Below are 12827 nucleotides of genomic sequence, written 5' to 3'. Positions count from 1 at the left end.
AAATGTCCCAGTTTTAGGAAATGAGAGAGACCAGCTGCAGTTTAGCTCCTTTCCTTGCTCCACCTCCACCTCTTTCTAATGCACAGCTAAAGGATGGAGCTAAAGCAGCAGTCTGGACTTGAGTTTAGCTCTAGGGTGGCATGTAATGATGCACTCCCTGTAATGCATTGTGCTTAGTGACTTTAACACTGACTCTCTTCAATCCCATGCTTCTCTCCGTGCTTCAGGGAAGATGGTGAAAAAAGTGTGCCCCTGCAACCAGCTCTGTAGTAATTATCTCTTCTTTTTTATGTCTCCTCCTCCTCTTCCTCCTCCTCCTCCTCCTCCTCCTCCTCCTCTACTCCTGCACTTCCCATTCCTCTTGTCCTCTCTCGCTCTGTATATGTGTGCGCGTGTGTGCGCACATTGTGGCCTGTTGAAGCTCAAGCTGCTGGGCGCTGCTAAGCTCTCAGGCTGACTTGAGCATTTCTCTGTTCTGATGACCCCATTCATGTGCTGTAAATGTGTTGTCAAGCTCAGAATCTACCAGAACCAATCTCTCCTCAAAAGCATCCGTCATGTATTCTCGAAATTTGAAATATGTGCCGTGCCTAGACCGCGGTGGACTAGGCAGTGACGCAAGTCAGAGATTTTTGTTTGGGTGAGTCGCTAACAGTTTCCAGTCAGGAATTCACAGCGTTTTTTGGTTTTGTGCGTGTGTATTAGTGTGTGCATGTTAGTGCTTTCCTCACCAACACTTGAAAAGACCACAGCAAGACATCTCCATTCCTAGCACTGTTCACTGCTAATGCATTCTAAATGGCCCAGGCTGAAGCCTCATCCTATTATGCCCAAGCCAGTTTAAAGATGACTCCCCATCTCCCCACACTAACCCCTATTACACATGCACTTTATCCTGTTAGGACCCAGACACACCGGGCAAATTGGTGATCACCTTCCATCAGCTACATGATGATGATGATGAGCTTTATTTGAATAGCAACTTCACATATATTTATATAGAAACCTTATATCTCCAAAATGGTAACATTACAGGGAAAAAAAACCTACTGTACTTTATATATATATATATATATATATATATATATATATATATATATATATATATATATATATATATATATATATATATATATATATATATATATATATATATATATACTGCTCAAAAAAATAAAGGGAACACTTAAACAACACAATATAACTCTAAGTAAATCTAACTTCTGTGAAATCAAACTGCCCACTTAGGAAGCAACACTGATTGATTGACAATCAATTTCACAGCTGTTGTGCAAATGGAACAGACAACAGGTGGAAATTATGGCAATTAGCAAGACACACTCAATAAAGGAGTGGTTCTGCAGGTGGGAACCACAGACCACTTCTCAGTACCTTTCTGCTTTCTGCCTGATGTTTTGGTCACTTTTGAATGTTGGTGGTGCTTTCACACTCGTGGTAGCATGAGATGGACTCTACAACCCACACAAGTGGCTCAGGCAGTGCAGCTCATCCAGGAGGGCACATCAATGCGAGCTGTGGCAAGAAGGTTTGCTGTGTCTGTCAGCGTAGTGTCCAGAGGCTGGAGGCGCTACCAGGAGACAGGCCAGTACACCAGGAGACGTGGAGGAGGCCGTAGGAGGGCAACAACCCAGCAGCAGGGCCGCTACCTCCGCCTTTGTGCAAGGAGGAACAGGAGGAGCACTGCCAGAGCCCTGCAAAATGACCTCCAGCAGGCCACAAATGTGCATGTGTCTGCACAAACGGTTAGAAACCGACTCCATGAGGATGGTATGAGGGCCCGACGTCCACAGATGGGGGTTGTGCTCACAGCCCAACACCGTGCCAGATGCTTGGCATTTGCCAGAGAACACCAGGACTGGCAAATTCGCCACTGGCATCCTGTGATCTTCACAGATGAAAGCAGGTTCACACTGAGCACATGTGACAGACGTGACAGAGTCTGGAGACGTCGTGGAGAGCGATCTGCTGCCTGCAACATCCTTCAGCATGACCGGTTTGGCAGTGGGTCAGTAATGGTGTGGGGTGGCATTTCTTTGGAGGGCCGCACAGCCCTCCATGTGCTCGCCAGAGGTAGCCTGACTTTGTACCGAAATGAGATCCTCAGACCCCTTGTGAGACCATATGCTGGTGCGGTTGGCCCTGGGTTCCTCCTAATGCAGGACAATGCTAGGCCTCATGTGGCTGGAGTGTGTCAGCAGTTCCTGCAAGATGAAAGCAGTGAAGCTATGGACTGGCCCGCCCGTTCCTCAGACCTGAATCCGATTGAGCACATCTGGGACATCATGTCTCGCTCCATCCACCAACGCCACGTTGCACCACAGACTGTCCAGGAGTTGGCAGATGCTTTAGTCCAGGTCTGGGAGGAGATCCCTCAGGAGACCATCCGCCACCTCATCAGGAGCTGCCCAGGCATTGTAGGGAGGTCGTGGAGGCCACACACAATACTGAGCCTCATTTTGACTTGTTTTAAGGACATTACATCAAAGTTGGATCAGCCTGTCGTGTGTTTTTCCACTTTAATTTTGTGTGATGATTTTTGTTTGATTTTGTTGTCAGCACATTCAACTTTGTACAGAACAAAGTATTCAATGAGAATATTTCATTCATTCAGATCTAGGATGTGTTATTTGAGTGTTCCCTTTATTTTTTTGAGCTGTGTGTGTGTGTGTGTGTGTGTGTGTATGTGTGTATATATATATATATATATATATACACACACACACACACACACACACACACACACACACACACACACACACGCATATACATGCGCATGTATATACTCACAGTGCAGCTCAAATAGCTTCATACAGAATTACACACAACCAAAATTAGTGGTGCCCCGGCCAATTCTGAATTCTTTAGGGCAGAGGTCTTCAAACTGGTCATCTTGGATCCCCAGGTGGTCCAAGTTCTTTGATCCTTCCTGAGTTGGGTTGTAGCAGAAATGTGTATTGTCTGTGGGGCCCTGAGGATCAGGTCGAAGACATCCTGCTTTGGAGCCAAATTGGATGATTTTAATTGGTCATACTTAGACACTGCAAATATTATAACTGATACCAAACACAGGAACAACTCTCTATAGTAGAAGCTGGAGTCTGTAAAACTGCAGAATTGCAGCATACAAAGTCAAGAACATATTGCTTGAATGTCTGACAGGCAATGTCCAAGTTTAAGTTGTGAAAGTTAAAAATGGAGCTGGGTGGGTAAAAGGGAGTTAGATGTGAATGTTTGTGCGTTAAACTGTAAAACATAAAATTATTTGTTGTCATCTATGAACATGCACCAACCAAAGTACAAAAGTAAATATTATTATTATGCATATAATAATAAATAATCATAATAACACTGAGGATCCTGTTATCAGAGCACCTTCAGAGCTCTTGTCTGACCGTAGTTTTTTTATTCAAAGTTTCAGCTTATTTAATAATAGTTAAAATGCCCATCTTTAGTGATTAAAATTTGCTACCTGTACTGGTATTGAGAAATTAGCCACCCACAGCATTGATGAGAGCTGATTAGATTAGATAACAGTGTAGGACATGTCACAAAAAACATGCTACAGTCAGCTCCCAGTGGCCTAGCGGCGTCTGGCTGCCAACAGACAGCTTGGTCTGTCAGGGTCTTTATCCTTTCCATGTACAATAATCCCTGATGGATTTTTGCTCCAGCTCTTTGCACTGTGCTACTCCTTAATCTCTCAACATGACTCAAGCAGCTAACATTAGGGGTACGCGCTCTTCACAAACAATTCAGTCTGAGCTAAACCCTCTGCTCGCTGCAAGACCCGCTGGTATTCTTGTATAACATGCACACGCCAGACCTCTGAATCAGCGCAACGTGAAATGAACGCAAAGTGAATGGAAGTCATCCAGTAAAATGCTGAAGTCAAGCTGTGCGTGCAGCTTTCCTCCCGCACTCCCTGTAAGCATGGCTTTGCTCTGGACTCCATCCCCCAGAATTCCACTGGTGCTTGAGGCTTGGTGCAGTGTATGCGCTTTTCTGTCTCTGCACTCTACTGCTGCTTCATTGGAGGCTGTTTTTTATTCTGCCATAGAGGCAGATTGTGGTTTAATGTCAACAGATATTATGATTGCTGTTTCCTTTCTTAACCTAAACATGCACCAGGTTTTCAATTATAAAAACCAGTGGCTTTCATCGTTTCGTTTTCAGCTTCTTTTTTTTTTTGTTATTTTAACCCCGTTTTTCACAAATGCATTGGCTTCACATACACTCACAGACATACAGTTAAACAGGGCAGTTGACTTGCATGTTTGATGGTTATCCTCAGACATGTCTAAAAGAGCCAAGGTACTCCATCTGATGATAATGAATGCAGATGCCTCTGCTCTATAAAGAGCTTTGCGTTTGAGAGTGGAAGTGATAAATGTATGTAGACCTAAAGTGACCATTTTTTATAGTATTTCTTACAAACAAGTAATACAAACAGAAAACCTTCTTGTTCTAACAAGAAAGAAAACCATGCAGTCCACATACTGCTAATTCAGCCGTCACAGTACCTTCCTGTTTGAGGATAAACAGACTTGTCAGAGGAAAACCTTGTCTGCTAAAAAAGAAAAACAAAATCCATATTAATGGCACCGACCCATTTTGAATTTGAGTCATCGCAGTTCATTTAAGGTTAATGCAGTGGTGCTAATGATGAGTTCCATCACCATTTGTTGCTCTTTGGCTCCCTCTAATGTCCTAAAAGACTGCTGTAGCTCACTGCAGCAACCCTGCCATGGAAAATGCGAGTTGGAAGCCTAACAGTGGTTGAGTGTAAACCCAGATGGTGTCTTAACTCTTTCACCATGCCCTGTTTTTCAGGCTGGAGTCAGAGAGATAAAAATGCCCCTTTAGCCTCAGAGCGGACTCCCAGGTGCTCTATAGGGCCTCTCACTGCTATGACTATTACCATACACATACAAACCTATATGTATATGAAAATATACATGAACACCTTGACTTGGTCTTTTGTGGTTAGATTGTGTCACTTCAGCATGTTTACAGTGGAATGCAGATTAAATGACTTTCCTTCTTTTTTCTTTTTTTTCTTTCCGTCTTTTTTCTCCTTCTCTTGTCTTACAGGGACGAGCAGCACCAACACGGTGGGTGGGCCGGGCCCGGGGCAGAGCCAAACTCAGCCACCGAACACTGCGCCCCAGAGCCGCAAGGGCACGTTCACCGACGACCTGCACAAGCTGGTGGACAACTGGGCCAGGGATGCCATGAACCTGTCCCAGGGCAAGAGGGGCACCAAGCACCAACAGCAGACCCCCTCTCAGGGCCACAGCTATGATGTGAGAACCTGCCCTTTAGTGTTTATGAAGGAGTGGTTCTCAGTCGTAGTCCTTAAAGCCTCAGGCTTTACTCACTTTTGCATTTTCAAGCCTGGTCCTAGAGTTTTAGGTGAAAATTAGGGATATGAAATATGAAAATATTTAGTGTGAGAAATTTCAGCAACATGCTTTTCTGAGCGTATCGTGGATGTTAGTACTTGAACACAGACCAACTGCATGCTTTGTTACAAAGAGAGCACAGTTAGTCCTGCTTTAGTGGATTTAGTCTAGTGCAGCGTGTAAAATGTATTTTGAAATGTGGCACTTCTGATTCTTTTTGTCTCTTCCATCAAATCAAACTTCAAAAAAATGAAATATTGTGATTCTTATTGTCTATCGTGAAACTATTTTGTGATGCCAACCCCAATTAAGATAGTGTTGCTTTAATAGAGATGGTTAAATGGGTCGAATAGGTTTAAATTAGAGTTGATGTTATGCAGTGGTTTCCAGTGCTGGACCTGCAACATTTTAACACTTTTCCTGCTTTAACGCACCTGTTTCAAATATGGAAAGACCTGTTGATGAACTGATCAATTGAATGAGAACAGGAAAAAAAACTGAAAGATGCAGATCCAGGGTTGAGAACAGCCATTGTAATACACCTTGTCGAGCTCACAAAAGGCTTGATAAGTGTTAGATTATGGAAAATGGTGCCATGCATGGGGGTCCCCAGGACTGCGACTGGAATCACTGTTGGTTTCTGGTTTAGATGTTGAGAGAGACATTCAACTAGAATTCATTCAACTAGCATTTTGTTTATTGTCCCCCTAAATCAGAAGGAAATTGCGTGTAACATCACTGGCACATGCCTGCCAGAGATCAAAATATGTAATCAGGCAAATAGATTTAGAACATATTGAATAAAGTCGACAGAAGAGCTGCTGATTTGCACCATCATTATTGTTCTTTGAAACTCTTGGCCTAATCCAAGATCAGACCAGCAGTCCACTCCTTCTGTCATTATCATAGCTAACTTGGTATTTATATGGAAATGGCACCAGTTTTCAGATTTCTCTGTTATTTAATTGTTGACTTGTAAACAAAGGCATTCAGATTGCTTTAATGTGGAATTGTTCATTGTAGAGAAACTTACTGATTCAGATTATTTTTTAGAGTGGTGATGATGGGAACCAGGGGTTGTGATGTCTACAGCGCATGTATTTACTATGTGAAACCACTATTGAACTTGTGTTTTTAAATGTAAGGTGGATAAACATAAAGTAGTGGTAAAGGGGGCGAGGAGGGAACATGCAAAAAGCTCTTTGGAGACTGGTTGGCCTAAAAATGCCCTACATGTACCATGAAGAGCTTGTTAAAAACATGTTTTGGACTAAAGCCTTCACAAGACTCATAAAACTATGTCTCAGGTAGTGTATTCGTAACTATTTCATATAAGAACTTTGCGGATAGATCTTTTAGAGGCAGTAAACTAGTTCCTATCACCACCGATGTGAACAATTTTTCTAGATTGGTTTGATGTTAAAATGCCCTATTCTTCATGACTTGTATTTCTTAAACATTGAATTATACAGAAATTTTGAACAATCTCTGCCCTTTAAGGTTCCCCTTGTATGTGTCAGGGGCAGAAATCTTTAACATGCTAGTTCAGTGAACTGTGTAAACATCTTACAAGTTAAGACCAGAGATGCCAATCTTAGCAAAGTCTCTGAAAAGAGTGATGCAACTTTATAATTTCCCTGTCTCCTCAGATGATCCCACCTGCCAATATGGGACGGAAGTTCTCTGCTCCGGGTCAGTTGTGCCCCAACATCGCTTCATCTCTGAGCGGCCACACACCCATGTCCAACCCTCCTGCTACCTCTATGGGGTCCCGCAAGGGTTCCCTGTGCCCTACACCGCAGTATGGCTACCAATCAGCACCTTACAGCGGCCCGTGGGCCGGCGGCTCAGCTGCACACACCCAGGCGGCGGGCCTGCTGGCTGGCTCCCAACCCCTGGGCCAGTTCAACCCGGGCCCGTCTGCCATGCAGGCCTTCCACATTAGCACTTTGCAAAAGTCAGTCAGCAATCCAGGAGGCCCTAACCTGAGGACCACGTAGGGCTCGGCCAGCCCAATGGTAGGCCACGACAAGCGTTGACTGGGGGAAGAGTTAAAGAGTGGGGCAAAAAGGTATGGACCGGTGGTGACGTTGCCGTGGGCTTGGGTACATGAGTTGGGTTTCATTGCAGCTTTGCAGACTCTGACTTGTCAAGGGGGCTGACATCTGGCCTGTTTGCCCTGGACAGTATTTTTCATATTGGGGAGAGAGTTCAGAGTGAGAGAAGAGCCAGCAGGAGAGTGCTGTGCGAGGAAAAGCCAGGGTTCGTGCACACATAAACAGAATCACACACCTCTCCCACATCTCCTGGGGACTTCTCATCAATCCTGCACTCTCATGGACATGCTATGGGGCAAACGCACAACATGAGGAGAGAGAGGCAAATAAATAAATAACAAATCGGTGAACACAATGAGTGCAATGTTAAGTGGCCAAAGAAGGTTGTGACCTTTTTTTCTGTTTTGTTTTTTTGTTTTTCAAAATCTCTAACGTGTAGTGATGGCTTCCTTCACTAACCAGCCCCAGAGTGTTTACTCCAGAGTAGACTGTGGTGATGGTAGGTCAGGGCGTTGGGTTGTAGCTTATTAACCTTTTGAAGAAAGGCAATCACCCAGTCCCTTCCCAGTCTCCAAGCTTGTCTTGACTGATTTCCCAATGGAGGCTAGTGAGTACTACTGGTGAAGGAAGAGAGGACAGAGAGAACATGCCCCATCTCTCCATCACAACCCTGCTGCAAGCCCAGTATCTGCTCTAATGCCATGTAGTAATGCAATAATTATAGTAATAGAATGACAAAGCCCATTTTAAAATGCAGAAAGTGGCCTTCAGTAGAGAAAATATAAAATTCATGTACAGCTTTCTCTCTTTTTATGAATTAGGTTATGAATTTACATTTGGTTACGTTTTAGTAAGGTTGTACATATGTGCAGAGGTCATTCAGCCACCCCTGTGTTTTGGACTACAAAGCTACTTCAGATCCCAGCTTGCTTTGTGGTGCATTGCCATGCTTACTGTACTCCTTTCACATTGGACCGTTTTGACTGGGCCCTCAAATTGATAAATTATCCTGGAGTAAATGTTTATATCCGGGCTGTAAGGAGGAGTATATTTGGGTATTAATAAAATCCTCACTTTGCCTGCCTGTACAGGGCTAGACAAACTAATTCCCAATTTAAAAAAAAAACAAAAAACCTGTTTACCTGTACGCTCTATCTAGTATTCTCAATCGGTATTGACAGGGATGGGAAAAGTTGGAGGTAAAGTGGAGGTTTGATTTAAACGGGGGTGCCAGTCTGGCTCTTCCAAGCATTCTGCCTTGGAAGCCACTAAAGCTTTAAATCTGTTATCTATTACTAACGTAACAGCTTTTATAATCATGGCCGCATTAGGAGCCTCTTTAGGTTGACAGGTTGATTTTGAAATGTATGTTTGAATGAGAAAAGTCGAGTTCTGTATGGACCTGTATTACCCATCAGTTTTTGATGTTGAAACACTGTGATTTATTATAAATGTTGTTGGACAACATTAGTTTAAAACAAAGGTAGAAAAAGGGTGGAAATTGGAGGATTATTGCTATTAGCTTAAAGGTGAAGAAAGGCTAGCTATTACCTTATACAGAACTTATTGGAGACACTTTAACCTTTTTTTTTTTTTCCTTTGTACTTTCTTTGTATTAGATAAATGTGAATGTAAAATGGTTTCAATTAACATACTTGAATAACCGGTCCGTTTTTCCCTCACCCCCCCGCCCCCCAGTGCCCAGAGAGCGTGCTGGAGTTTCTAGTGCCTTGCATTCATTCAGTTTTTATTTCTCGTTTTTCTTTTTTTGGCTTTGTGGTTGGATGTCGAGGCAGCGGAGGTGCTTGGTGCCTGATTGGATTGCTGGTATGTGGACTAAACAGGTTACAGTATACAGTAGGGAAGAGATTCTGGGTTTTGGTGCCATTTTCTTTTGAGGCTGAAATGATGAGACGTAGTTCTGTCGTTTTATTGCGTTTGGGCAAGGGTTGCAAATCGTTTTGAAGCTCGGACATTCTTGAAGTTTGCAGGTAGTGTGTAAATAAACAGCCACCGTAGTTGCAGATGCCGCAGGCTGTGCAGTCATCCTGCAATTGGGTTAGGTGTACTCTTAATCCACTCAGTGAGGCTCCAGCTCATTGCATTGTCATGATACGGTAGGCACGGTTAGACTGGGTTCCAGGCCGTAATTCAGGGAGGTGAGCGAGCGTGGTGACAGTATGCCCAGGCTAAAGAATGATTTCACTCAATTGTAAGGTGTGTGTGTGTGTTGGGGGGGTTATTGGTTCAAGGTTGCAATTCTCCTAAACTTGTTCTGTAAGCAGGTGAGCAGAAGCGTGCCTATAGCTGAGGCTCTCCTCGAGAAGATTTGCTTGAGTGCTTTGATTTTGACAAACCACAGTGCCCTTTTTTCTCCTGAGAGGTCACGCAGACCAGCAGCAGCAGCCTTGTGTTGGCAACAGGTCAGTCAGATAGAGGTGGCAGGATGAGGCAAGTGGAAGAAAAGCGTAAGTGTGCGAGACAGTATGTTGTGTATTAGTAAATAAGTAAAGGGGAAAAAAATTTCCTGTGTACTCAGTTAAGCTGCAGGTCATTCCGAGTGGTTTGATGTGGAGAGCGTCATTCTAGAGAAACCAGACGTCTAAAGAGTTTAAAGCCTCTAAACACTCCCAAAACATTAATGGGTTACACATGTTGCCTGACACCAGAGACATCGTTTTATGATGGCTCTAAATCATATCGCTGTTACTGGAACAAAACCTTGTGTCTCCAAAATGAGAACTTTACAGGAGAGGGAAAAAACGTACTCCACTTTTAATGGAAGTCAACGGAACCAGGCTTTTTTTTACCAGGTCATTTTCGGCCGTTTCTGTTGATCCATTCATCTTGAAATTGAAACGCAATGTAAAGGACAAGTATTTTCAAATTCTGCCAAAAACAAAAATGGAGAGCAGCGATATATAATTGACACATTCTGATGTCAGGGTTAATTACATTACACATAAAAACTCACGTTTAGGTTCACTGGTTGTTTTGGAAAGTAAATAAAATTTATTTTATGTATTTGTGTATTGGCTATATTTGCGTTGGAGATGCTACAACCTCTGGTTCCAATCACTACAACTGTAAAGAAGTCTTGGTCTCACATCAGACCACTCTGAATGACTAATTTCTCATGTAGAAATGTTGAAAAATGGAGGGAGATTCTGCTTTAGCCAGTTGTTTTTGACCGTAATTAACCAGGTTTGTGCACCCACTGGTTGCGACTGCATTCAGTGGTGAGCTAAGGTACATTCAGTGATGGGTTGCTCAGTTTTCTCTGGGTGCATGTTGGACCAGTGAGGCCAGTATTGCAGTAGATGTGACATTAACGCAGGGGTCAGTTCAGCTTAGATCTAGGACTAGGAAGTCTTAGGAGGCCCGTCACCAACACAAGACACAAGCCGCTGCTCTGCTGTAACGCAAAGGTCTCCAGCTCTCCTACGAACCCCCTCCTCACTTCTCTTTAATGCTGCCCCCACATCTCTTATGGTTCTCATTTTTGCTGTACAGATAACTGCCTTCTTGGGTTTCCTGCAGATCAGTAGCTTCTTGGACCTTTTAGTAGCAGTCACATGACGCCACTCACAATGTAGAGAAAAGAGTTGGTTAATCTCCACAGTTCTTCTACCGTCTGTGAAGAAACCAAACTGTTCATGTAGGTTAGTTCCAGTCCTGGAGACTGTACTGTACAGACCACAGCAGCAGGACCCGTATTAGGTCCTTCACGTCTTTGTGCTCCGCTGGATGTGTTGCCAAGTACCAGTTGAGTTCACACAGAGCAGAAGACTTGCGTTGGAGCGGTTCGTGCCGGGAGCAGCTTGTTACAAACCATAGAGCAGTGAAACTAGTGGAGTTCCACCAGTCATCTTAACTACTACTGATCACTGATGAGGACTGCTAGATTACAAGCCTTCTACTTAGAGCTTAGCTGTTTAAGTGAAACGTCTGGTACAAGAAGAGTTCACATTAAGCCAGTTATACAGAATAGATTATCAACTGTTTACTGTCTGTGAGTGGCTATATTGTACTTTCAATATTTAATAACAAACCGTCGTTTTAGAGACTTTCATTTTGTGCTCAGTGCTTTACCTGTAAGTCTAGAAAACAGAAGTCAGTTCAGAGTTGCGTAGTTTGGTTGGCTCAAGCTGTGAACAAATCAGTTCAGAATCAAAGTTCTCAGTCCCCATTCATGAAAGAATATATATAAAGCTTACCAAATGAGTGCCATTCCCCGGTTGTAATTTGTCCGTTTGCTCTCATTCCATAAAAACTGAGCATTTTGTTTACCATAGAGTGATTTTAGTAACTGCAGTGCAGAATGAAACATATATATTTATGCACTGTTATAGGAAGAAAACCTTGTATCTCCAGAACAGTAACTTTACAGGAGAAGGAAAAAACCTACTTCACTTTTAATGCAAGTCATGCGAGCCAGACTTTTTTCCAAGTCATTTTGGGTTTTAGTCCATTCAAGATAAAATTTCCACACAATGTAAAGGGTAACCAGTATTTTCAAATTATGTCAAGAACTGAAAAACGGAGGTACAAGGTTTTCTCTCAACAACGGTTATTTATATATATATATATAAAAAAAATATAAAAATGGGATTCATTGGTTAAAGACCATGTCCCTGGTTTACTCTAATAGTAGGGAGAAGTTACTGAATTCAGAAATGCAACAAACTCCACCACCTGTTTGGAATGGAGACACTTCTACTGTCAGTGTTTTTTTTTTTGTTTTTTTTTCCAGTTATTATTATTAAAATTATTATTGTTTCTGTTTACTCCTGTCGCCTTCCTATTACAAAACTGCTTAGCAAAGTGCCGATATGTGGAAATGCCATTCAGTGCACTACCTGACACGTTGATATTGACCATGCTCGTCTTTCTGGTTGGAAAAGAAAAAAAAAAAGACCTTGCATGCTGCTTCGGTCTCAGATTATATTGCCACAGAGTATCCACAGACATGCACACATACAAATTTGAATAAAACGGTCATGTGTTTTATTTTCCATTCGATCGCCTGTGGAAAGAAATACAGCAGAACAACATGTTTACTTAATGCTACTGACCTGTCATTAAGTTATTTTGTTTTGTACTACTATCTGATTTGTTTTGCAATGTCGTGTCTCTAGGTCATCTAGTGACTTCAGTTCAGTGGTTTTTCCATATACTATTTAACATTGTACAAAATGTTCAAAAGACAAAAAAAGTTGAATAAAATGAAAACCAAACAAAAAAAACATGTAGGGAATCATTGGCAGCATTTAACTGTATGTTTTGCACTAAGTATAGGATGTTCAAGCTTCGTATAAAACTGCGCTTTGCGCTCCAATAAAAACGA

The 12827-nt window shown here is 42.6% G+C and overlaps 2 protein-coding genes across 25 annotated transcripts in view; one reads left to right on the top strand and one right to left on the bottom strand.

Moving 5' to 3' along the window:
* Positions 1-10504, top strand: part of wnk1b (WNK lysine deficient protein kinase 1b) — a 124475-nt gene extending 113971 nt beyond the window's left edge. For 20 of the 24 annotated variants that reach the window (XM_037539485.1, XM_037539480.1, XM_037539477.1 and 17 more), the window contains 3 exons: positions 228-269; positions 5113-5324; positions 7073-10504. In XM_037539485.1, the coding sequence (XP_037395382.1) occupies positions 228-269; positions 5113-5324; positions 7073-7423 (605 nt within the window). In that variant the 3' untranslated portion in view covers positions 7424-10504. Of the gene's footprint in view, positions 1-227; positions 270-4851; positions 4904-5112; positions 5325-7072 lie in introns of all 24 variants that reach the window. The other 4 variants (XM_037539497.1, XM_037539489.1, XM_037539488.1 and 1 more) reach the window with 2 other exon arrangements.
* Positions 1-12827, bottom strand: part of cax1 (cation/H+ exchanger protein 1) — a 1125587-nt gene that overhangs the window by 845452 nt on the left and 267308 nt on the right. The window lies entirely within an intron of this gene.

This window comes from Pygocentrus nattereri, chromosome 1 (assembly GCF_015220715.1).
Source record: "Pygocentrus nattereri isolate fPygNat1 chromosome 1, fPygNat1.pri, whole genome shotgun sequence".
NCBI lineage: Eukaryota > Metazoa > Chordata > Actinopteri > Characiformes > Serrasalmidae > Pygocentrus > Pygocentrus nattereri.
This window is presented reverse-complemented; position numbering and strand designations above follow the sequence as displayed.